Source organism: Bufo gargarizans, chromosome 1 (assembly GCF_014858855.1).
Source record: "Bufo gargarizans isolate SCDJY-AF-19 chromosome 1, ASM1485885v1, whole genome shotgun sequence".
Classification (NCBI taxonomy): domain Eukaryota; kingdom Metazoa; phylum Chordata; class Amphibia; order Anura; family Bufonidae; genus Bufo; species Bufo gargarizans.
In genome coordinates, this window is record NC_058080.1 from 288279573 (window position 1) to 288306840 (window position 27268).

The following is a 27268-nucleotide window of genomic DNA, read 5'->3' on the forward strand; positions in this document are numbered from 1 at the left end:
TGACCGAAATTTTTGCCAAAAAATGAAAAATTTCATTTTCTGTTGTAAAATTTTTCAAATAAAACTACATTTCTATATACATTTTTCTCAAAATTTATTGTTCTACATGTCTTTGATTAAAAAAAAGTAATAAGTGTATATTTATTGGTTTGGGTAAAAGTTATAGCGTTTACAAACTATGGTGCAAAAAAATTAATTTACGCACTTTGACTTTCTTAGCACCTGTCATGTTTCCTGAGGTTCTACAATGCCCAGACAGTAGAAACACCCCACTTCTCCTGAGTACGGCGATACCACATGAGTGACACTTTTTTGCAGCCAAGATGCGCAAAGGGGCCCAAATTCCAATGAGTACTTTTAGGATTTCACAGGGCATTTTTACTCATTTGGATTCCAGACTTCTTCTCACGCTTTAAGGCCCCTAAAATGCCAGGGCAGTATAAATACCCCACATGTGACCCCATTTTGGAAAGAAGACACCCCAAGGTATTCCGTGAGGGGCATGGCGAGTTCATGGAAGGTTTTTTTTTTGGCACAAGTTAGCGGAAATTGCTTCTTTTTTTTTTTTTTTTCTCACAAAGTCCACTAACTTGTGACAAAAAGTTCAATCTTTCATGGACTCAATATGCCCCTCAGCGAATACCTTGGGGTGTCTTCTTTCCAAAATGGGGTCATTTGTGGGGTGTTTGTACTGCCCTGGCATTTGAGGGTCTCCGCAATCATTACATGTATGGCCAGCATTAGGAGTTTCTGCTATTCTCCTTATATTGAGCATACAGGTAATAAGATATATTTTTTTCGTTCAGCCTCTGGGCTGAAAGAAAAAATGAACGGCACAGATTTCTTCATTTGCATCGATCAATGTGGATGAAAAAATCTATGCTAAAAAATGTGCAAAAAAATAAAAATAAAGGGGAAAGGCGTCTGTCAGGACATAGGAGCTCCGCCCAACATCCAAACCCACTCAGCCGGTATGCCCTGGCAAACCCGATTTCTCCATTCACATCAATCGATGTGGATGAATAAATCATTGCCGGAATTTTATTATATATATATTTTTTTATATACAAAGTGTTTGCCAAAGCATCATAAGCTCATAAGCCTCGGCAAACGTATCTTTTTTACTGCAGAGGAGAAATCTCGTCTTGCAGCGCCGCATACACTGACTTTTGTGTAATCTGACAGCAGCTCAATGCTTCTGTCAGAATGCACATCAGTGCTGCAGCTGGTTCATCGGTTGGTCCACCTAGAAGGTAAAAAAAAAAGTACAGGAAGCCGCTGCGATTGATAAAAAATATCAAAACAGATTTTTTTATCGCCGCAGCGCTTGTGTAGTGATTGTGCAGTGATAAAAAAAAAAAAAATTGTCACTGGGGCGAGGCGGGACGGGAGTGGGTGAACGCACGTGTGGGCGACCGATCAGGCCTGATCGGGCAAACACTGCGTTTTGGGTGGAGGGCGAGCTAAGGGGACACTAATACTATTATAGATCTACTATTATATGATCACTTACAGATACTATAAAAGTACCAATGCTAATTAGCGATACACTAATCAGCGAATCAGTGACTGCGGTGCGGTGGGCTGGGCGCTAAACGATCGCTAACTACCTAACAAAGGGGCCTAAACTATCCTAAACCTAACAGTCAATACTGGTGATATTACTGATCACTTTTTTCCCTTTCACTAGTGATTGACAGGGGTGATCAAGGGGTTAGTTGGGGTGATGGGGGGGTGATCTGGGGCTAAATATGTAGTGCTTGGTGTACTCACTGTGATTTGTGCTCTCTGCTGGGACCAACCGACGAAAAGGACCAGCAGAGGAGCACAGAAGCCATTTAACACATTATATTTATAAATATAATGTGTTAGGGCTCTTTCACACCTGCGTTATTTTCTTCCGGCATAGAGTTCCGTCGTCGGGGCTCTATGCCGGAAGAATCCTGATCAGTTTTATCCTAATGCATTCTGAATGGAGTGAAATCCGTTCAGGATGCATCAGGATGTCTTCAGTTCAGGACCGGAACGTTTTTTGGCCGGAGAAAATACCGCAGCATGCTGCGCTTTTTGCTCCGGCCAAAAATCCTGAAGACTTGCCGCAAGGCCGGATCCGGAATTAATGCCCATTGAAAGGCATTGATCCGGATCCGGCCTTAAGCTAAACGTCGTTTCGGCGCATTGCCGGAACCGACGTTTAGCTTTTTTAGAGTGGTTACCATGGCTGCCGGGACGCTAAAGTCCCGGCAGCCATGGTAAAGTGTAGTGGGGAGCAGCATACTTACCATCCGTGCGGCTCCCGGGGTGCTCCAGAGTGACGTCAGGGCGCCCCAGGCGCATGAATGACGTGATCGCATGGCACGTCATCCATGCGCATGGGGCGCTCTGACGTCATTCTGGAGCGCCCCGGGAGCCGCTCCCCCGCTCCCCGCTCCTACTATGGCAACCAGGACTTTAATAGCGTCCTGGCTGCCATAGTAACACTGAAAGCATTTTGAAGACGGATCCGTCTTCAAATGCTTTTAGTACACTTGCGTTTTTCCGGATCCGGCGTGTAATTCCGGCAAGTGGAGTACAAGCCGGATCCGGACAACGCAAGTGTGAAAGAGGCCTTATATGGCTGGTGGTTCGTTATTTTAAAAGTCACCAACCTGCCAGCGCTGATCATTGGCTGGCAGGCTGGTGACCAACTCCTTGTGCGCCTTTTACTGACCCGCACTGCGCATGTGCGGGTTGCATGTGCGCGTCATCTCGCGTCTCGCGAGATGACACGTAGATGCATCAAGGAGGAATAACCCGGCCGCCCAGCAGGACGCATCCCTGCGTTAGGCGGTCGGGAGGTGGTTAAACTGTGGTTGGTGGGGAGACAGTCAGTGGGAAATTTGCTGCTTGATGCAGGTTAGCAACTGATCCAATGTGTGGCTTCTCTCACCAAGACTCATTAAAGACAGCATGACATTGCTGCAGTTTACTCCTATGAAAGAAGGGAGGCGGAGTGGAAGCAAAACTCTGCTATGTTTCTGTTGGCTATGGGAAGAAGTCCATTGAGATGTATGTGGAGGGTGATTAAGCGCCTGATGTGGAAACCAGACAGGAGCAAACATGGAGGTGTCAATAGGACCTGGCCTCAGTGCTGTGATGATGTGTCTCTGTCCCTGGCTGTAACAGCTGCTCCTCATGTCCATGGTTGGATGCACCTCAGTTGTGATGCAGTTGAAAACTGTGTACAGTTGACTACATACAGGTACTGTGTCAACAAATATGCATTCACATAGAAATGAGTTCTACTCTACAGTACCGGAAATGTACGGTTATGTAACTGGCCTAGGAACAGGCTGCGGCGCTCAAGGCCTCGTCTAACAGCTGATTGGCGGGGTACCAAGTGGTCTCAGGCACATGATTCTGATACAGGGATTTCTTCTAGGTACACTAGTGTGTGCTACAAAACAGAATCTTTGTAATAACATTTTCAACAGTTGCCTTGAAAAAAAACCACAATTGGACACATTGGAAACTAAACACTGAAAAAAGGAAAAAATACCTACTTTAAAAATGCACAAAACGACCCAAAACACAATCTCACACATTAGATATGAATACATCCTTTATTTCATCATAAAATGTAATTGGATTAAAAACATTACAAATGTGCAGTATGAACTCACAATGTAGTCAAAACCCCACCTCCCAGACACCAGGTCTGATTATCCACCAACCAACTACTAGGGGCAAGTGGTAAAATGAAACTCTTCAGTAATGTTGATTTTCTCATAAATAGATAGGGGGGAAAATACCAAACTTTACAAACTCTCACTCAAATGCATAAATCCCAAGAGTGAGAGATTAATAATTACATCAACATCTGTATATGCAGTGCAACATAATATCAGGTAATAAAAGAAGGCATCCGTATTACAATTGTATACAAGCTTGCTACATAATGAAAAATGTATGGTAGAAAACAGACTCAGGGTCCAGGGGGTGAGCAACCACCCCGTGGTATGTTTCACCCAGCTTCCTCCTGGGGGCACCTAGAAGAATTTTGGGTGTGTTCTGTATATATGAGATCAGCACCAGTTTCCTAAATATCTGGATATGAATAGTAACAATAGTAGTAAGGATAAGAGCACCACTACTCCTATCCGGATATTTAGGATACTAATATTGAGATACTGATACATATACTTGTAAAAACATACTCTGTGGTACCTGTGGGGCATTATAATACAGGGGGCATTATATTATAGGCACTGCAGCAGGGCTTTTTTAAAAACTGGGGCTACTAAAGGGGGCCTTATTACTACTATGGGCTGTATAGGGGTGACTTATAAACCGGCTTTATTACTACTGTGGGCTGTAAAAGAGCCTTACAGAGGGGCCTTGCTACTGCTGAGGCACAATAGGTGGACCTTATTTCTTCTGGGGGTGCTATGCGGGTATTATTACTACTGGGGTCAATGTGGGGGCATTATTATTATAGGGCACACTATTGAGGGCATTACTACTAAAGTGGGCACTTCTGGGGACTATTCTTGCTATTGGGGCACTGCATGGGGCCACTATTACTAATGAGGGCACTTTGAGAGACAATTATTACTATTGGTGGGATTTTAGGGAGCACTTACTATGGTGTTACTATCTGTATGGCACTATTATTTTTGCAGTATAGTATTTGGGGGCATTGTGGTTTACATTAGGCACAGTATTGCGTTTAGCAGCAGGATAAAAGGTCTAGGGCACAATGAGGAGGCGGGTGATAGAAAAGTGATAAATCTAAAATGTCTGTGTGGTAAACTCTGCAGTTACGAGATGTGGGTGAAAGAAGGCGGCAAGGTGGTCTGGTCCGAAGGGAGGAGAAGAGGAAAGAGAACATCAGGGGAGACATCACTGGATGTAAGAGGTATGTATGTACAGTATAACAGTACATATGTATAACAGTAAGGCTCGGGGAGCTTGAATTGAGAATTTAAACATCGGGGGGGGGGGGGGCGCCATTTCAGTTTTCACCTTAGGCAGCAGGTATGCTTAGAAGAGCAGAGCAGGCATGCAAGCTGGGAGTTGTAGGTTTACAACTGCTGGAGTGGTGGAGGTTGCTGATCTCTGCTCTAGAAGAATATTTATCAATCATTTTATTCCTTAATAATTTCATTGATCATATTATACCTATAAAAAATGTGCACCATCATTTGCGCCATAATTGACAACTTTTCAGTTCTCTTGCCACTCTTCAAAAGTGACGAGCTAAGTGGGTGGGGGTTATCCACAGGGAGCTTGACCATGTCTAACAGATTTACTATTATTTATGCCAGTATCTTAATCAGTAGATTCGAATTTCTGGAGCACAGACGAACCTGGAGATCCACCAAATTTATTAAGAGACCTTGTGTTGCCCTTCAATTTGAACCCACCTACAACATGAGGGCCAATTCTATTTATTTTTTTCCAGGGCCACTTGAAGTATCCAGTCCACCCTTGAATTTAGTGCATTCTGCGCCGACGGACTAATACTGGGGCTTGTAAATCTCAGAACATTAGATGCCATTTATTTATGCTCCTTAGTTTTCTAGACACAGAAACCTTAGGCATTATCTTCCTACAGCAGCATTGTGTATATTAAATGAACCCATGGCCATTACTGCTGTGAAAGCTTATGACGGCCCTCATGTGTAGACGACTCGTGCTCAGTTTCTAAATACACTCTTTTCTTATCCAATTCATGTGTGTGTTCTCTCACAATTAGACAGGCACACATCAGAGAAAAGGATTACACATAGATTTTATGTACTGGATTAACGTTAAGCTTCTTACTGTGCCCCATGGACCAAAATAACTACTTAGGTAGACTGGGGGCTTATTATTTAAAGCAGAAAGTGATGTTTATTTTAATCTGCAAAGTCTTCACTTCACATCCATAGATGATCAGGTAAGTCCACTAAAAATGAAGGCAGCATTGATGTGTAGGCATGTTTGGTTTTATTCTACAAGACCCACTTTTTTCTGTATATTATCATACATTGTGTTTCTTGGTATTATCACCTAATATTTTTTTTAAATTATTGTTATAGGTTAACATATTGGCTAGGGCCATAATTTCCATTAGGCACAAGAGAAGCATGTGGCTCTGGGTAAATTGAATGGTTCTCGTGGTCCAGTAGGCTTTTTAAAGACTATATACAGTACAATCAATGTATCTCTATATTGTGGTCCCTCATTTGCAATATTAATTTGTTTTGGGATGACCACTGTACATTAAAAATGTTGTGTTGAGAGCATAACTCTATGAAAAACTAGTATTTGGTTCTAAAGCCCACATAGTGTAAATCAAAATTAAGAAATGATTAAGATGGAAGAAACTAAGCAGATCACTAATACAGATAAAGAACATCCTTAACATATAATTTTTTAACATATAACAGTCAGAGATAGCTGCTGATAACTGTAAATCACTTACTATGAGGAGGACCGGAGCTTCTTCAGGGTTCTGTACTGTATACACAGTGCACCAGAAAAATAACATAAAGCTGCCCTAACCTGGTGTCCAGAGGACCATCTCATCTTACCAGAGGTACATAGCAGCACAGTACGTGTAGTACAATACTATACTGTAGAGATGTGCTGGCCTTGTCTCTAACATTAATATTGGTGATCAGGAAGTTATTAGTAGTCATTAGTGAGCCATAACGTCTTATTTTTCGGTCAATGTAGCTGTATGAAAAGTTGTTTTTTTTTGCAGATTGAGTTTATTTTTCAATTCTGGAGTATATATCATTTATTAAATAGCTTTTATTAATCTTTCAGAGGACGGTATGCAAAACAAAACCCTGCAATTCTGCCATTGCAACCATTTTCTAAAGGTCCATTTTAATACAATAATCCAAAATATCAGTATTTTTTATTTATTTAGGTTTACTCTTTTATGACGATTACTATTGCACACTATTGTGCAATAAAATATGTTTTATGGAATTATTTTGGTCAGTCAGTATGGGGGAGTATTGTTTACAGATTTAGTTGTAGTTTTTCTTCACATTAGGGCATAGATAGGCTGACAAATACCTTAGACGGCAAAATTGCTATTGACTAATGGGTTCAATGGATGAGAGATTGGAGGTTCCTCTGATCCCAGTCTTTACAGCATAAGTCCCAGGAGTAATTGACAGCAGAAGCTGAACCCTTCAATCCAATGATGTACATAGAAGCATGGAGCCTTTAAACAAAGGATTCCATGACAAGCATTTGGGGTTAAAGGTAACCTCCAATTAATAAAACAAAAATTCTAGTTTTTAGTAAATCTTTACATGCTCATGATCCTTTGCTGCAGCCTGATGCTCTGAGCTTGTGGCAAGAACATTTGCTGAATATTTGTACTCGGTGATCAGACTGCAGCCATGTCCAAGAAAGTGAGATCTGGGGAGGATGGTGGGATATCACCAAAATGTCAGAAAAATGTTTTCATGATTTAGAATGGTCTATTTAATGTGTACGTAAAAAAAAAAATATCTAACGAAAATTCAAAATAATGCCATTATATGACAGATAGAGTCCCCAATGGACCTCATCAAATTTAATGTAGTCAGCTGAGGTTTTCATTATTTTTATAGATAGTAAAGCATTACGTAAACCCAATGGAACTCCCAATGGAGACTCTGAAAGCACTGTGAACAGAAAGCTCCTGAAATCTGTATCTGAGTATAAATTAGTTATGCCATGTGTATTCCTAATGAGACAGCCATGCCTAAAAATGAATGGCTAAATCAGAACATTCACAAAAACATCCTGTTTCTGTACCCCAAATTCATACATAGATTCATTGCATATGCGGGTAAAACCATTTAAACTTTTTTAGTTATTTATACAGAACCCCAACATATTCCGCAGGCTCAGTTAGCCTATCGGTAAGTTTTTGGAGTGCGGGATAATATTGGAACAAATCCAAACAAACACAGGGAGAACTTACAGCCTTCATGCAGATTTTGCCCGTGGTGAGATTCAAACCCAGGACCTCAAAGCTGCAGGGCAACAGTGCTAACCACTGAGTCAACTGTGAACTACTTTATTGTTCACAAATTTTGTATGGTAATATATCAACTCTGGAAGTCACCTTGATAATGAAATCAATGACCTTCTTTAGATAAGATGAAGACAAATTATATTGATCAACATTTAATCCTGTACTAATTAAATATTAAGAATTCGATTTTTGCTAAGTAATTTGAATTATTCGATAGCAATTCAATTATATTATTTATACACTTTACTAGATCGATAGAGAAGGTTACCATTATATAAGGTGTTTTTTTGTGAATATCCCATCTTCTTTTTACAGTAATTATGATTACATTACCTATACCGTTGGGGGTTGTCATCTTTCTCTTCTTCCTTCAAAGTCTTAGGCTACTTTCACATTAGCGTTCGGGGCTCCGCTTGTGAGTTCCGTTTGAAGGCTCTCACAAGCGGCCCCGAACGGATCCGTACTGCCCTAATGCATTCTGAGTGGATGCGGATCCGCTCAGAATGCATCAGTCTGGCACCGTTTGTCCGTGCGGAGGCAAACGGATCCATCCAGACTTACAATGTAAGTCAAAGGGGACGGATCCGTTTGAAGTTGACACAATATGGTTCAATTTTCAAACGGATCCGTCCCCCATTGACTTTCAATGTAAAGTCAAAACGGATCCGTTTGCATGTTTATGGTAATGCAAACGGATCAGTTCTGAACGGATCTAATCGTTTGCATTATAGGTGCGGATCCGTCTGTGCAGATACCAGACGGATCCGCACCTAAACGCAGGTGTGAAAGTAGCCTTATTGTTCTTTTTACCAATTAAATAGCTTTTTTATGCATACAACTATCATACCAGCATACCTGGCATAAAAGAACTACAAGGCATATGAGAAGCACATCTAAACTATCTTGTATAATTTATTTAGCATCTTAAGCAGAGTAGTTGCTTGAAATCCAAATGCAAAAAAATGTATTACCTGTTATCTTGTACCTTGGGCTTCCTCAGACACCAAGGTACAAGTGTGACTCTGCAACCTCTGTACACCTTGTAGCTATGTTGCAGATTTTTGCAGCGATCTATTAGATAACAGACTTGCACACCATTGAACCTCTACAGCTAAGAATTGCTAAATGATAACAAAAAATTGCTTTCTTCCAGAATGAATAATTTCAAGTACGTCTTTATTACTGCACTTCTCACCATCATTGAGCAATGCAAGGCCCAATCTTGTGTGGTTGATACTCTAAAAGTGAAAGAAGACTTTGATGTGAAAAGGGTAAGATTACAGGACTAGACATATTGTTTTGTTAGTTTATTATATGGAGGCAAAAGTATAGCCATAGTATAGTGTCTGTGATGTATGTTACTAGTCGATTAGATAAAACTGCATAACAGCAGTCTAATAATATAGAAAAAATATCATGGCCTAAATGTCTTATAATCAAAAAATATATCTAAAAACATAACACATTATATTCCTCGACTAATACTTTTAATTTCTATTAATTTGTCTGCAGAGTTGTTTTTTCTGTATAATTGCATTTTATGGACATTTCCACCTTTTATCTCACTTTCCATATACTTTTTTAACTACTGCATATGTATCTTAATGGGGTTATTTATTCAAAAAACTGCACATGACAAGTAGAGTAGGATTCCTATCTGTCTGGGACTAGTTGCGTAAAAAAAGGTAACCCTGGCATTGCCCAGAAGACTGTCCTGTCGGATTGTACATTTTTGTTTTAGAACAGAAATGCTGTGGTAAAAATATTGCAGATTTGGGAGCTTTTGATACATTAACGAAGTTCTGTCACCAGGTTTATGCTGCCATATTTGAGTAACTGCGTATCTGAGTAACTGCACTCCCTGATTATAGCAGTGTGTCATTAGTCAGTATACAGCAGTTCTCAGAAAACTGTGATTCAGCTCTACCTGGTTTTGGTGAAGCGATATGGAATGACTCAGGTTTTATGACGAACATAATAACAGTTTTACAGGGTTAATGAGTCAAAAATGTTTTCTTCTTGCCATGCTCAGCCACTGTTTGCTATTCAGATAAAGGAAATTCCAAGTGACTACATTGCTCTCTTGGTATCAAAGACAGGTAAATGGACAGCTTGTTGGTCTACAGTGTGAGAATCCCACCAAACAACCATCCTATATCTGAGTAGCATGGACCTTTGTCAGTACCCTGATGGTGTAAGGGGCACTTTGGGGATTAATCACAGTAGAGTCTGCAATTTAAGTTTTCTGTAGTTTTAACCAAATTGTTATTTTATCTATTCTGTTTCACACTTCATGATTTGTATGGTTTGGTCAACATTTTTTTGTGTGTATTTGTTAACCAGTTCAAACCGGCCCATATATTCGCCTTCCTGATCAGGCACATTTTCCTTTTTTTAGTACATGTATCTTCAAAAGCTATAAAAAAATTCTGTTTGGTCATTTAACCCCTTCCCCACATATGCTGTACATACATGGGACAGTGATTGAGCAGGCACAGAAGTTGTGCTCACACAATCACAGCATGATTGCAGATAGCTCCCACTGTAACTGCAAGACTGGAGGTAACTTCAATCCCAGCCATTTAAACCCTTAGAGGTAGTCACTGCTGTCACATCTAAGTGATTTACAGAGGGAGGGGCTTCCTCTTACACCTCATTGGCTCCCTGGTGTTGGAATTTCTGCGTTTTCTTTATTCAGCTTCCTAAAAACTCATAACGCAAAAAAAATGTATACATTAATAGTCCAAATGTAATAGTTTGGCCATTTTTAGATGCAGTGATGCCAATAATATTTCTTTTTTTTTTGTTTACTTATTTTTAGATGTAAAATTAGGAAAGGGGTTATTAGAATTTTTAATATTTGTGTTATTATATAACAACATTTTGGCATGCTTTTTATCTGATTGCCACTTGTGGAAAAAATGGGTTTAAAACTACATATAATTGAAATAAAATGTAATTTTTCATATCTTAATCTTAAAAAAACACCTGTGGGCTCAAAACAATGACTATAACCCAAGGTGAATTACTTCAGAGTTTTAGTTTCCAAAATGGGGTCACTTTGGAGTTTTCTACTCTACGGGTACTTTAGGCTCTCTGCAAACGTGACATAGTACCTAAAAACAACCCCAGAAAAATCAGCGCTCCAAAAGCCAAATAGTACTCATTCCCTTCTACACTCATTTGCCCATACAGCCGTTTAAGACCATAAATTGGGTATTTCTGTATTCAGATGAAATCATATAACAAATTGTGGGTAACTTTTTCTTCTATAAAATGTTGTGAAAATGAAAAATGTAGGGCTGAAGCAATGTTTTATTGGAAAAATGTAATTTTTCATTTTCGCAACCCAGTGTTAATAAGTTCATTGAAACACCTGTAGGGCCAAAAATCACTCAGTACATCCCTAAGGGGGTTTGATTCCAAAATGGGATAATTTATTGGGGGGTTTCATTAGAGCAGCAAATTCTGCCAAACTGTTCTTCTTCCCTTTTGAGCCCTTATGTGCCATACAGCAGTTTACAAACAAATATTAGGTGTTGCCATATTCAGGAGAGAATGTACTGTATAACAAATTGTGAGGTGTTTTTCTCCTATTACTACTGCTAACGCAACATTTTATTTGAAAAAATATATATTTTACATTTTCTCTTTGTTTTGAGGGGTCTTTCAGGTTCTTTAAAGGGTTCTTTCAGAGGTGTTTTTAATGATTTTGCAGCTCAAGGCCTCTGCAAAACTAGCACAGTGCCTGAAAAACATCCTTATGAAAAAAGACCCTACAATCCATAAAGTGTACCTTCATTTATGTGGACTATGTTTGAGTCAATTAGCACAGTTGGGGATCACATATGGGAAATTTCTATAAACTGCAGAATCAGAGTAATAATTATTGAGGTTTGTATTGCTGTCAAAATTTGCTGTGTTACAGGAAAAATGAATTAAAATGGAAAAATGTGCAAAAAAATTGAAATTTTAAGACTTCACCTTTATTTTACTTTAATTCATGTGGAACACCTAAAGGAACAATAAAGTTTAAAAATTCAGTTTTGAATGATTTGAGGGGCATAGTTTCAAACATTTTAGCCTTCTACTATCCTACAATTCTTTTTCCTACAATAATATATATATTTTTTTCTTTGGATGTGAAATTATAGTCCAGATTTTTTTGTTTAATACCTTTGTCCTACATATTGTAATCTAAGGTTTGACCACAACATGTGATTAGTGGTCATTTTCAGACTACATAAACTTTCCCTCTACCAAAAAAGAAAATATTGCACATTTAGGATCCTTACAAACATGAAATTCTGGAATTTTTCTTTACCCCTAAGAAAATGGCAGAATTCACATCTTACAGTTGTTTTTCGCACCTACATGATGTTTTTTGTATACAGTGTATACCACTATGTCTTAGGCCTCTTTCACACGGCCGTTGCGGAAACATGTGCGGGTGCTTTGCGGGAACATGCGCAATTTTTCAGCGCAAGTGCAAAACATTGTAATGCGTTTTGCACTCGCGTGAGAAAAATCGCGCATGTTTGGTACCCAAACCCGAACTTCTTCACAGAAGTTCGGACTTGGGATCGGTGTTCTGTAGATTGTATTATTTTCCCTTATAACATGGTAATAAGTGAAAGTAATAGCATTCTGAATACAGAATGCATAGTAAAATAGCGCTGGAGGGGTTAAAATTTTTTAAAAAATAATTTAACTCACCTTAGTCGACTTGATCGTGTAGCCCAGCATCTCTTCTGTCTCCTTTGCTGAACAGGACCTGTGGTGAGCATTCATTTCAGGAACAGGACCTGTGGTGACATCACTCCGGTCATCACATGATCCATCACCATGGTAAAAGATCATGTGATGGAACATGTGATGACCGGAGTGACGTCACCACAGGTCCTGTTCACCAAAGGAGACAGACGAGATGCCGGCCAGCGCGATCAAGTGGACTAAGGTGAGTTAAATTATATATATTTTTTTTAACCCCTCCAGCGCTATTTTACTATGCATTCTATATTCAGAATGCTATTATTTTCCCTTATAAACAAGTTATAAGGGAAAATAATAATGATCGGGTCTCCATCCTGATCGTCTCCTAGCAACCGTGCGTGAAAATCGCACCGCATCCGCACTTGCTTGCGGATACTTGCAATTTTCACGCAACCCCATTCATTTCTATGGGGCCTGCGTTACGTGAAAAACACACAAAATAGAGCATGCTGCGATTTTCATGCAACGCATAAGTGATGCATGAAAATCACCGCTCATGTGAACAGCCCCATAGAAAAGAATGGGTCAGGATTCAGTGCGGGTGCAATGCGTTCAACTCACGCAACACATCTGCGCGGAATACTCACCCGTGTGAAAGGGGCCTAACCACTAGCATTTTCCTCGTGGCATTTTTTCACCTTTAGAGAAGGTGATGGCTAAACAAAATGTCAATTGCTATAGCATGCTGCATTTTTTTAAAGAAGCAGGTGCAGAAAAATGTCACAAAAAAGCTGTGTGTGAAAGCACCCTAAAAAGTTTTTTTACAAAATCATATCATTGGCAGAAAAGAATTGGAAATGTGCCATTCAGTAAAGTATCATTGTATCAGGCCAACAGCCAAAGAAAGGGAAACTGGTGTAACTCAATCAAGGTGTGCCTCTTCATAAAAGCAAAAATATCCAAGTAGGATGCTGGTTTTTCAAGTAAAATGTCCATAAATACAGTAAGATGTCCCACAATGATACTTGTAGTGTAGATTGTACATCATTCATTTGGTTTATGGTTATTTTTGCATCCTTCTATATAGTATGGAGGAAAATGGTATGCCGTTGGAAAGAAAGAACCAGAAGGCCTCTTCCTTCAGGATAACATTTCTGCTGAGTACACAGTAGATGAAGATGGTACAATGACTGCATCTTCAAAAGGCAGAGTTAAGCTTTTTGGGTAAGAAATACCTTTAACAAAGTTCACAATCAGTAAATCACACTCGACCCACAATATAAGTAAAAAATAAATAATTGGGAAAAAAATAACCATTTATAATTGATTTATTGAAAATGTATTGATAATTTCATTTCTAGGTTTTGGCTTATCTGTGCAGATATGGCTGCTCAGTATTCAGTACCAGACCCAACCACACCAGCCAAAATGTATATGACCTACCAGGGACTGGCTAGCTACTTATCAAGTGGAGGTAAGTTAAAATCCATTCTGCTAAGCAAAGTTACTTGAATCCATGGACTATTGAGTTTTAAGGGAGGAGGCCATGCGTAAACTCATTTAACCCAGTTGGTAGGGTAAAAAAAAACAAACAATCTAATACTATAAATATGCTATAACTTAGCAAAAGACCTAAATGTATATTCTTTGTAGTATTGTCAGTGAATATTGTTCAATTTTCCTCTTTAAATACTAAAGTAAATTAGAAAATGACATAATTAGAGATGATCGAATCAAAGCTGACGAAGTGGAATTCGATCCGAATTTCACAAATTATTTGATTCACACCGAATCCGAATTTCCTCACGCTTCGTGGTAACAAATAGCATTTTTTCCTAAAATGGCTGCTGCACATGTGAAGACATGGAGCAAGGAACTCTGGGAAGGTGGGATCATCCATAATGCCATGCATGCAGCCAATCAGCAGCCAGCCAGCCCTGTGATGTCACAGCCCTATAACTAGCCTCAGCCATCTTGGATTCTGCCATTTTCCAGAGTACTTAGTGCAGGGAGAGACGTCAGCAGGACAGTGCTAGAAAAAACTTCATTGTGCTAAAAAAAAACTATTTACAAGTTCAGGGAAAGATTATTCAAGGTGTAGGGAAAGGAAAGGGAGAAATCACTCCACAGCATTTATGTAGAACAGGGTTCTGTAGGGGAGGTTGCAGCTTAAGTAATAGTAACAATCCTATTACACCTTGCTGCACTGACTGGGGACCCAAATGCCAATTTAAAGCTCTGTAATTACAGCAAACTGTTCTTGTTATTGGGGTGTAAGTTCTGTTTGATACAGCCATTAATAGAGTTTATTACAAGGAAATATTTCCATGTCTTATTTGCCTTTGTGCGGTGCAGTTATATTTTCTAAAGAAAAAAAGGTGGGAAAAAACAGCTTATTAGCCGTTGTGTGGTGAAGTGCAAAAATGACAGCTCTTTTTGTCGTGTATTAGTGGCAAAAGTAAAAAATATTTGCCATTCAGCGGTCCAGTAATATGTTCTAAAGCCTTTTTTGTCGTGTATTAGTGTCAAAAGTAAAATATATTTGCTGTTCAGCTGTGCAGTTAAATGTTCTAAAACCTTCTGTGGCGTGTATAAGTGGAAAAAAATAAGGGCCTATCTGCCGATCAGTGGTGCAGTTATATATTCTAAAGCCCTTTTTGCTGTGTATTAGTGGCAAAAGTAAAATGTATTTGCCGTTCAGCGGTGCAGTTATATGTTCTAAAGCCCTTTTTGTCGTGTATTAGTGGCAAAAGTAAAATATGTTTGGCGTTCAGCAGTGCAATTATATGTTCTAAAGCCCTTTTTGTCATATATTAGTGGCAAAATGAAAATATATTTGCAGTTCAGTGGTGCAGTTATATGTTCTAAAGCCCTTTTTGTCATGTATTAGTGGCAAAAGTAAAATATATTTGCTGTTCAGCTGTGCAGTTAAATGTTCTAAAACCTTCTGTGGCGTGTATAAGTGGAAAAAAATAAGGGCCTATTTGCCGATCAGCGGTGCAGTTATATGTTCTAAAGCCCTTTTTGTGGTGTATTAGTGGCAAAAGTAAAATGTATTTGCCGTTCAGCGGTGCAGTTATATGTTCTAAAGCCCTTTTTGTGGTGTATTAGTGGCAAAAGTAAAATGTATTTGCCGTTCAGCGGTGCAGTTATATGTTTTAAAGCCCTTTTTGGCGTGTAATAGTGGCAAAATAAAAATATATTTGCCATTCAGGGGTGCAGTTATATGTGCTAAAGCCCTTTTTGTGGTGTATTAGTGGCAAAAGTAAAATATATTTGCCGTTCAGAGGTGCAGTTAAATGTTCTAAAGCCCTTTTTTTCGTGTATTAGTGGCAAAAGTTAAATATATTTGCTGTTCAGCTGTGCAGTTATATGTTCTAAAGCCCTTTTTGTCGTGTATTAGTAGCAAAAGTAAAATATCTTTGCTGTTCAGCGGTGCAGTTATATGTTCTAAAGCCTTCTGTGGTGTGTATAAGTGGAAAAAAAATAAGGGCCTAGTTGCCATTCAGCGGTGCAGTTAAATGTTCTAAAGTCCTTTTTGTTGTGTATTAGTGGCAAAAGTAAAATATATTTGCTGTTCAGCAGTGCAGTTATATGTTCTAAAGCCCTTTTTGTCATGTATTAGTGGCAAAAGTAAAATATATTTGCTGTTCAGCGGTGAAGTTATATGTTGTAAAGCCTTTTGTGGCATGTATAAGTAAAAAAAATAAGGGCCTAGTTGCCATTCAGCAGTGCAGTTATATGTTCTAAAGCCCTTTATGTTGTGTATTAGTGGCAAAAGTAAAATATATTTGCCGTTCAGCGGTACAGTTATATGTTCTAAAGCCTTTTGTTTCGTATATAAGTGGAAAAAAAATTAGAGGTCCTATTTGCCGTTCAGCAGTGCAATAATTTAGTATAAAGCTCTTTTGTGGAGTATATAAGTGAAAAAAAGAAAAATATAGTTGTAGTTCAGCGGTGGAGTTATATGTTCTAAAGCCCTTTTTGTCGTGTATTAGTGCAAAATAAAAATATATTTGCCATTCAGCGGTGCAGTTATATGTCCTAAAGCCCCTTTTGTCACGTATTAGTGGCAAAAATAAAATATATTTGCCGTTCAGCGGTGCAGTTATATGTTCTAAAGCCTTCTGTGGCATGTATTAGTTGAAAAAAATAAGGGCCCAGTTGCCGTTCAGCGTGCAATTATGTGTTCTAAAGCCCTTTTTGGTGTGTAATAGTGGCAAAATAAAAATATATTTGCCGTTCAACTGTGCAGTTATGTCTTCTAAAGCCCTTTTTGTTGTGTATTAGTGGCAAAATAAATATATATTTGCCATTCAGCGGTGCCAGTTCTATATTCTAAAGCCCTTTTTGGCGCATATTAGTGACAAAAGTAAAATATATTTGCTGTTCAGCGATGCAGTTATATGTTCTAAAGCCCTTTTTGTCATGTATAAGTGGCAAAATAAAAATATATTTGCCGTTCAGTGATGCAGTTATATGTTCTAAAGTCCTTTTTGTCGTGTATTAGTGGCAAAAGTAAAATATATTTGCCATTCAGCGGTGCAGTTATATGTTCTAAAGCCCTTTTTGGCGTGTAATAGTGGCAAAATAAAAATATATTCGCCGTTCAGCAGTGCAGTTATATGTTCTAAAGCCTTTTGTGGAGTGTATAAGTGGAAAAAATAAATATATATTTGCCATTCAGCGGTGCAGTTATATGTTCTAAAGCCCCTTTTGTCATGCATTAGTGGCAAAAGTAAAATATATTTGCCATTCAGAGGTGAAGTTATATGTTCTAAAGCCCTTTTTGTCGTGTATTAGTGGCTAAAGTAAAATATATTTGCCAGTTCAGCGGTGCAGTTATATGTTCTAAAGCCCTTTTTGTCATGTATAAGTGGCAAAATAAAAATATATTTGCCGTTCAGTGATGCAGTTATATGTTCTAAAGTCCTTTTTGTCGTGTATTAGTGGCAAAAGTAAAATATATTTGCCATTCAGCGGTGCAGTTATATGTTCTAAAGCCCTTTTTGCCGTGTAATAGTGGCAAAATAAAAATATATTTGCCATTCAGCGATGCAGTTATATGTTCTAAAACCCTTTTTTGTGTGTATTAGTGGGGAGAAAAAGGCTTATTAGCCATTGTGTGGGGAAGTGAGAAAATTACAGACTTTTTTGGGTGTTTTAATTTTCTTTTCATTTACAGTATTTATTTATTTATTTGATCTAACAGTATGTAAGACAGAGAAGTGCCAGGCCCTGCATAGGGGAGTGGCAGAGGCCTAAATGTTTCTGGCACAGGTCACAACAGAGTAAGGGGCTGTGGCAGCAGGGGTTACTTTGAGAGGCCTGAGCTCCCAGTGTCAGCAAGCAGTCGTGTCTTGACCAGCAACCTAGCGGTTCTTGAATGGTTGACTCGGTCATCCACTTCGTCCCAAGTGACATCAGACACCCCCACCCAAGAGTCGGTGGGTTCGTCAGACACAACCCTTAGTTGGCATGTCCCGGGAGCAGGCCCTGTGCCCTCACCTGTCCTCAACCTGCCTCTGTCCTTTTCTGTTCCCTCAGCCAGAGAAGTATTGTATGCTGTGGGCTTAGCTCTACTACACAGTGAGGACAAGCTACTAGAAGACAGTCAGCAGTTACTGGCAAGCCAAGATGTGGAGGAGACATCCGCCGCTTCCTCCACTAGGCGGGCAAGTAGTGATGAGGAGAGTGGCATTGGAGCTGGTGTTGCGAGAGGTCAGAGACAGTTTAGGAGGACCTCAGTGACACGCAGACAGTACTCAATGAAGATGATGATGTAGCTGATCGCACTTGGGAGCCGGGTGACGAAGGGGCTTCATCATCATTGGGAGAAGAGGGAGCGGCTGAGCCAGCAAGTCGCTAGCGTGGCCAGGAGTCAGCTGGGTGGCAGCAGTGGGAGGTCAGTAGCCAAACGTGCCCGGGGTAGACCACCAGCTTCGCAGGAGCTTACCTGCCCGGGAAGTAGTGGAGCACGGGTTCATGGAGGCAGCGGTGGTAGCAGTCAGTCAGTGCATAGTATTGGGGGTAAAATCACCTACCTAGCTGTGTTGCAGTTTTTTGTTAACCCACCGGAGGAGGTGAACAGTAGAATCTGTGGGCAGAAGGTGAAGCGTGGCCAGGGTGCCAATGTTGGCACCACGGCCCTGCGTCAACATACGCAGTGTCACCATAAGGTGGCCTGGGAGAACCATGGCTCCAATGTGGTAGTCACCGAAGCGACAAGAGACAACAGTATGCGTGTACTCATCCAATGGCGCAGAAGCTGGACGTGCTCCTGGCTAAGTTGCTGGTGCTGCAGTCCCTCCCTTTCCAAGCGGTGGACTCTGCACCTTGCAGAGAACTGATGACTTGTGCCGAGGTGGAGAGTCCCAAGCCGTCATTTCTTTGCCAAAAAGGCAGTACCAGCCCTGCACGCGCATGTAGAACAGAAGGTGGGCCAGTTCTTGAGCCTGTCGGTGTCTGCCAAAGTGCATGGCAGTGCTGACGTGTAGAGCTGTAACTACGGTCAGGGACAATACATGTTTCTTACGACCTACTGGGTGAATGTGGTTCCTGCACAGCCACCCCAGCAACTTGGCCAGATGACGCCGCTTCCATCTCCATGTTCTCACGCCGTTGGTCCTGTGACAATGTTCGCCTCTGCCTCCTCATCCTCCACTGTGTCCTCAGCCTCAACTGCAGGGACAATTCACAGTGCCCCTCCAGCATACCACATGTGCAGGGCATGGCGGTGTCATGCTGTTCTGCACCTTTTTTGCCTGGGCGAATGGAGTCACACAGGGGAGGAACTGCTCCGTGTCCTTCATCAAGAAATCGAATCCTGGCTTTCTCTGCAACAACTCAAAATCGGAACCATGGTGACCAACAACGGGAAGAACATAGTGTCGGCGTTGCGTCAAGGAGGGCTGAACCATGCTCCCTGCATAGCACACGTGTTTAATCTAGCTGTCAAGAGGTTCCTGAAGTCTTCCACCCATCCGCAAGACATCCTAAAAATGGCCAGGGAACTTTGCATGCGTTTCAGCCACTCGTACACTGCAAAGCACACCCTCCTTGAGCTGCAGCAGCAGAACTGCATGCCCAACATAGGCTAATATGCGACGTTTCCACCTGTTGGAATTTCACCCTCCATATGTTGGACCGACTATACGAACAGAGAAAGGCCATAAAGAATTTCTTGATGAGCAAGCGGACAGGAGTACTCTGTGTAACTTCGATGTTAGCCAGTGGCAGCTCATGCGTGACACCTGCCGTTTGCTTAGGCCCTTTGAGGAGGCCACATTATTTGTCAGTCGCCAGGACTACGGGATGAACTATGTCATTCCACTGCTTTATGTCCTGGAACAGATGCTGGTAAATATGGCTGGTCAGGAAACTGGAGACGTGGCGCCTAGATCCCACGGCCACATGAGCCCTGTGGGGGCTGAACTGGAGGAGGACATTGGAGCACAAGCAATGTGTAGCGAAATGGGTGGTTTTTACAAACAGGTTACAGGAGAGGAGGAGCAGGACCAGCCAGAGGAGCTACAGGGCGATGAGGAAGACGAGGCAGAGGACCCATACACACCGTGGCAGTATGCAGTGGAGATGGAGGCAGAGAGTCCCTCCGATCACTTGCCCAAATGGCCCGATGGATGCTCACTTGCTTGTGTAGTGACAGTCGAATTGTCACCATTCGGCAGAGGGATGACTTCTGGCTCTCCACCTTGTTGGACCCTCGCTACGGGTACAAAATGGGGGGCCTTTTTTTTACACCCACTGAGAGGGAGGACAAACTGAACTACTATAGAGACATCCTATGTAGTCAGTTGGCCGCTGTCTATCTGCGCCATCGTCCATGCTCTTGCAGGTCCGACCGGGGGGGCCCTCTGCGCTCACGTTCCACTACCACGGCTGCTAGGGATGGGTGGGGTCACGGGGTGGCAGGAGCATTACCAGCTCCATCAGCAGCAGCAGCCTGATCTAGAGTCGCTGATGAGCAGCTTTCTTCATCCGCATAGTGAAGAAACTATTAACCAGCAGCTAGACATAGAGCAGAACCTGAACCAGCAGGTGGTGGCATACTTGAAGAGCACCCTGCCAGCCGTCATTGAAGATCCACTGGACTACTGGGCAGCCAAACTGGATTTGTTGCTGCAACTGGCCCGAGTTTGCCCTGGAAAAGCTTTCCTGCCCGGCCAGTAGTGTTGCATCAGAGCTGGTGTTTAGTGCGACGGGGGTAATAGTTACCCCAAGAAGAACTCGCCTGTCTACCCAAAATGTGGAAAGACTGACTTTGTCAAGATGAATCAGGCGTGGATCAGCCAGAATTTCCACCCACCAATGCCTGATGCATCAGACTAGATCAGTGATGGCTAACCTTGGCACTCCAGCTGTGGTAAAACCATGACTCCCAACATGCTCCATTTATTTCTACAGAGTTCTGAGAGCAGCCAAGCAAGGGGGGCATCTTGGGAGTTGTAGTTTTACCACAGCTGGAGTGCCAAGGTTAGTCATCACTGGACTAGATCATTCATGTTGCCACAACACTTTGACAAAAGAAACCGATTTCTGCCGCCACCTCCACACTATGGCACCTTGCCACTCTGTGGCCTCCTGATGCTGCCGCCACCCCCACACTGTCATTGGGCCGCTCTGTGGTCTCCTCATGCTGCTTCCAATACACCACTATGTCATAGGGCCCCTCATGCTGTTCCCACCCTCCCCACTTCATGAATGGGCCACTATTTTGCCTTTCGAGCTGGCTGACATCATCATTTATTTGACCCTTCTTCTGGTCTGTCAGAAGGAAGGAAAAATGAGACGCACAACGGATCCTGTTTGTGTAGCAGCTGTAAGGCCTGTATGGTCCCATCAGAATTAGCTTGTGATTTGGTAGCCAAAAGCCGGAGTGGGTACAAAACACAGAAGACATGCAAATATTCCATTCACGTGTCATCTCTGTTTTGAATCCACTCCTGTTTTTTGGCATTAGCAATACTGATGGATTACTAACCAAATGCTGAACGAGTAAAGGCGGATGCTCCACAGACAGGATCTGTTTTTTGTGGGTTATTGTTCTGACAGATCAGAGGAAGGGCAAAATAATCAGTGACGTCAACACAAACTTACACTTTCTTCACTCTGTCGACCTGTAAGTCTGAGTTCATACTTGAGTTATTTGGTCAGTTTTGGCCCCGTGACTGCCCAAATAAGTGAAGTGCGCAGTGATTTTAAGAGCGCTGCCATTTATATGCATGTCATACTGACTCACAGTATTATTTCACTACCACAGCAGACTCCCTATGTATGTTACTGCAAGGCACGGTGTTCTACACCACTATAAATGCTCTCTGTAGCCAGAAAATAGCAGTTTTTTAACGTGATGTGCCACGAATAAATTCGGATCGAACCAAAAAATTTTTTATAACTTCGCTCACCTCTAGACATAATGAATATGGTATTATATATTACTGTGATGTTGTGATGCCTGATCCTTTGGTCTCAATTTTATATTACTCAATATTTACGTTTGCATTTGCCCAGTTTTTAGGACTTTCAGCATGCCTTTACTTTAATTTTAATAATGTAAAGGTACTGTTGACATCCAGAGAAAGTGGAATGTGTTTTTTTTCACTTTACAGTTATGATAGGATTTTTCATGTGATTCAAACCACCTATGAGTTTGAACTATAGACAGTGGTTCACATTTGTACATCTATTAACACCAATTTTTGACCTTTATTGTGAAATTCTTTGGCGACTCTTCTCCTTTCGCATCAAATTTCAAAAGTGGTGATATATCTTTTAATAGATTACGTGCAAGTTTTGCCATCGCAGTCATCTCGCACTAGTGTTAAAACTGCCATTATTAATCAGTGCACGTTACTGTTTTTCAAACCCTTTTTTTTAAGTACATGGTGAACAATTTTGTATTTTCACAGGTGACAACTACTGGGTGATTGACACAGACTATGACAACTATGCTGTCACTTATGCTTGCCGCAGTCTTAAAGACGATGGAACATGTCATGATGGCTATTCTATTATATTCTCACGCAACCCACGTGGATTTTCTCCAGCTATTACAAGGCTTGTGCGCCAGAAACAAGAGGAAATCTGCTTGGCTGGACAGTTTCAACCTGTTCTCCAGTCTGGTATGTAGCAGCTTTCAAATTCAGTTTGAAAAATATAACATTCATAATAAGGTCCCAATGAATTTAAAAATATGTTTTAGATTAAAATGGAAACTAAAAGTGACCATTGCTACAGCACATAGAGCCAATGTACAAGCAGTTGTCACTTCCATTTCTCTACTAGCAGTAAAGAGGAATGTAGTTCTCCATAATCTGAGCTAAGTAAACTAGGCAAAGAGAAGTTCAAACGTTATTACTCAGCAAATTCAATTCTCAGGGTCCAATGAAGTATTAAATAACCTAGAAGAGCAGTACTGGCATAACGAAGTATCTGGCTTGTTGGGCAAACAGATGTTTGCGATGAGAGATGTTAATAGCAGTTATATACAGTGCTGCCCATAATTATTAATAACCCTGGCTCATTTTGACTTAAAGTTCCTTTTATTCAACCAGCAAGTAATTTTTTGATGGGAAATGACATAGGGTGTCTCCCAAAAGATAATAAGACGATGTACAAGAGGCATTATTGTGGAAAAAAACAATTTCTCAGCTTTTATTTACATTTGAGCAAAAAGTGTCTAGTCCAACATTATTCATACCCTTCACAAACTGTCACAGTCTATGGGAAAATCAAAAGTTCTATCCCATTCCAAATAGGCCAAGCTGTTCTATAGCATCCTAATTACCCTGATTAATTGGGAACAGCTGTTTTAATCAACTCAACAGGTGAAAAAACAGCAGCTCTCTGCAGTTGTTTTGTGGACAGTCATGGCTAAGAAAAAGGAGCTCAGTGAGGACCTGCAGATGCGCATTGTGGCTGATCACAAGTCAGGATAGGGCTACAAGGCCATTTATAAATGTTTTCAAGTTCCAGTGGCTACAGTGCAAAGTATTATTAAAAAATACAAGATGTTCCGCACTATGGAAAATCTCAGAGGATGTGGTCGGAAGCCAAAAGTGACACCTGTGCTGGCCAGGAGGATAGTTAGAGAGGTGAAAAGAATCCAAGGATCACCACCAAGGCCATCCTGGTGAATCTGGGCTCTGCTGGTGGCAATGTCTCAAGGCAGACAATCCAACGGACACTGCACACTGCTGGGATCCACGGATGCAGACCAAGGAGGACGCCACTTCTCCAGATAAGGCACACAAAAGCTTGCTTGGCCTTTGCAAAAGCTCATCTGGACAAAGAAGAAGACTTATGGTCTTCTCTGTTATGGTCAAGTGAAACAAAAATTTAATTGTTTGGTCACAATGATGTTTCCTTCATTTGGCGTAAAAAAAAGGAGAAGCCTTTAACCCCAAGAACACCATCCCCACTGTCCAACATGGTGGTGGGAACCTAATGCTTTGGGGGTGTTTTTCAACCAATGGACCAGGGAACCTAATCACAGTAAACGGCACCATGAAAAAAGAGAAAAACATAAGGCAGGGGTAGGTAACCTCCGGCACTCCAGATGTTGTGAAACTACAACTCCCAGCATGCATACTTACTCTCCTCTTCTAAGAACTCACATAGAAATGAATGGAGCATGCTGGGAATTGTAGTTTCACCACAGCTGGAGTGCCGAAGGTTGCTGATCCCTGACATAAGGGTTCTCAACGACAACATCAGGCAGTCTGCAGAGAAACTTTGCCTTGGGCATCAGTGGACATTTCAGCATGACAATGACCCAAAATTCACAATTAAAAGTGGTGAAGAAATGGTTAGCAGACAACAACATTAACGTTTTGGAGTGGCCCAGCCAGAGTTCAGACTTGAATCCAATTGAAAGTTTGTGGATGGAGCTAAAGATCAGGGTGATGGCAAGAAGACCCTCCAACCTGAAAGATTTGGAGCTCATTGCTAAAGATGAATGGGCAAAAATACCTGTGGAGACATGTAAAAAGCTGGTCTGCAATTATAGGAAGCGTTTGATTGCTGTAATAGCCAATAAAGGCTTTTCTATTGATTATTGAGAAGGGTATGAATAATTTTGGACTGGACACTTTTTGCTCAAATGCAATAAAAAGCTGAGATTGTTTTTCCCCCACACAGTAATGCCTCTTGTACATCGTCTTATTATCTTTTGGGAGACACCTATGTAATTTTCCGTCAAAAAATTACTTGCTGGTTGAATAAAAGTAACTTTAAGTCAACATTTGCCAGGGGTATGAATAATTATGAGCAGCACTGTAGTTACATTTACTACATTTGGATTAGATATCAAGTTGTCTCTTAATTAAATATTCCCATGCATGTACATTTTGCAGGTGCTCCCTTATCAAATTCCTTTTTCCAATTTTTATCAGTGCCCAACAAATTCATAACAGGCATTTTAATGACAGTCATAATAAAGCATCAAATCTTTTGGTGCCTGGCAAACAAAGTTTTAATCTTGACATATGCTGCCTTGGGTGGAGTCGCAACATCCCCAATGACTTTGTAAATGCCATACACTCTTTCATCTTCACTATTCATAGCCCTCCAGGTCCTCATTTCCTATTGTAAGCAACCCCAGTTTCTCTCTAGCAAAGGTGGACTCCAGAGTTTGCATGTGGACAATGCAAGTAAAGTATAGTACACACCAAATCCACTTCCAGACTCATTCTTGGCAAAAAACTGCCATGAATAAACAATGCTCCTTCGGATTTTGAAGAACAAGACACCGGCCTAACACGAACTAAGTACTGTTCCCAAAAAATGTATCCTGCAGATTTCAGGAACTGTGGTAGCAGTACACTCTTAGGGCTCTTTCACACGAGTGGATCCCATGTGTGGAATCCACTGCGTGAAAGAGTGCCAAGCCCCATTCCGGACAGCAGAGACATGGAGCATTAACATCATTGATAATGTTCTTTGCCTCTCTGTGACCTTTTTACTACAAAATCACAGTGACAACTTTATCTCACTGTGATTTTTAGTAAAAAGATCACAGAGAGGCAAAGAGCATTATCACTCATGTTAATGAGAGGGAAGGGATGCAAATGAGTACTTAACATGCTCTGCCTCTAATGCCATCAGATGTAAGGCAGCTATCCTATAAGTCATTGTTCAGCTCTTAAAATAAGCCTTGAGACATGACTAAGATATTAAATAAGCCAGCACCTCATCTGCAGACAGCTGTTTCAGGGTTATTGCCCCTCATCAGTGCAGAGCAAAGAGTACTGGCTTAGGGCTTCTGTCACCCCCCAACCCCCAACTTTCAGTTTTTGACTTATTATATTTGTTAATGTAAGCAGATTCCATATATGCCCCTCTTACCTCGGGCTGTGCAGTAATTACAGTAAAAAACATACTTTTATGATATGTAAATTTCTTCACTACCAGCAAGTTGGGCGGACTTGCTGGTAGCCGCCGCATCCTCTGTTTGAAAAAACACCCCCTCCTCCACTTGATTGACAGAGCCAGCGAGCGCTCTCCTCCTCTCGCTGGCCCTGCCTGCAGCCTCAAATCCTGCGCCTGCGCCGTACCAGTCCTTATTCGGCGAAGGCGCTCTGAGAGAAGGACGCTCGCTTGGGTGCTCCTTCCTCAGTGCGCCTGCGCCGATGATGTCAGCCCTACACCCGGAAGAGAAGACTTCTCTTCCGGGTGTAGGGCTGACGTCATCGGCGCAGGCGCACTGAGGAAGGAGCGGCCAAGCGAGCGTCTGAGGAAGGATTACTGAAATAAATGGACTTTTGCATATGATGGACTTTTGATATTCAAATTTTTCGAGTTTCACCTGTATATGCTAAATGTGTTTATTCCTCTAGGTTTATTTTATAGAAAGAATTTGTGAAAAGCTATTTTACTTCCTCCATTAAAAATGTATTAACTTTCTATTTTTTTCTGCAGGAGCTTGCTAAAATATAACATAATTTCAAGTATGGAAGTGGCACATCTTGACTGAGTAAACAAAGTATCACAAGATGCACAACTTTTTTTATTTTTTATTTCTTGGTGCAATTAAAGTACATGTTTAAATGTCATCATTCTAGAAACTGTTAAACCGTGTGTCATGTAATGAATGTAACAGGTCATCCTTCATGGTTTTCATTAGTTTTAAGGCATCATCTCATTTCTGTTATTTTTCTAGATCAGACTCTGTGCTATAAAAATACATCTATGATTTTTGTAAACTTATTTCGTCAACTTTATATTGACTTAATATTTTTAAAGTCGTAATAAACTGTTATTTCAGAATCTTTTGTCTATTTGTAATAATGTTATCTTTTGGTTCTATTCTAGTCAATACATGGAGTTAATACATATATATCACAAAGTAGAAAAAAAAATCCATTGTAAAATGTAGCCGTTAGGGCCATTAAATATACAGTACCACTTCTGTGAATTATTGGTCCCTGAAATGCAAGTTTTCAAGATGCTCTGTACAAAAAAGATACTTAAAGGCTTTGTACACCTTTAGGGGTATTTTTTTTTAAATATTGCATTGTATTCATTTTG

General features: G+C 40.8%; 1 protein-coding gene across 1 annotated transcript; it reads left to right on the plus strand.

Moving 5' to 3' along the window:
- The first annotated feature begins 4819 nt into the window (after positions 1-4819).
- On the plus strand, positions 4820-26757 carry LOC122926970 (purpurin-like). Its single transcript, XM_044278506.1, has 6 exons — positions 4820-4897; positions 9162-9279; positions 13809-13945; positions 14083-14195; positions 22651-22863; positions 26660-26757. Exons 2-6 carry the CDS (start codon positions 9163-9165, stop codon positions 26668-26670), a joined length of 591 nt encoding a protein of 196 aa, XP_044134441.1. The 5' UTR covers positions 4820-4897; position 9162; the 3' UTR covers positions 26671-26757.
- The last annotated feature ends 511 nt before the right edge of the window (positions 26758-27268 follow it).

Excerpts from the sequence above, each read along its gene's own strand:
- LOC122926970 (XM_044278506.1), top strand. The coding sequence starts at position 9,163 with ATGAATAATTTCAAGTACGTCTTTATTACTGCACTTCTCACCATCATT. Across the intron at positions 9,280-13,808 it reads AAGACTTTGATGTGAAAAGG|TATGGAGGAAAATGGTATGC; the intron begins GTAAGATTACAG and ends CCTTCTATATAG. Across the intron at positions 13,946-14,082 it reads GGCAGAGTTAAGCTTTTTGG|GTTTTGGCTTATCTGTGCAG; the intron begins GTAAGAAATACC and ends TTTCATTTCTAG.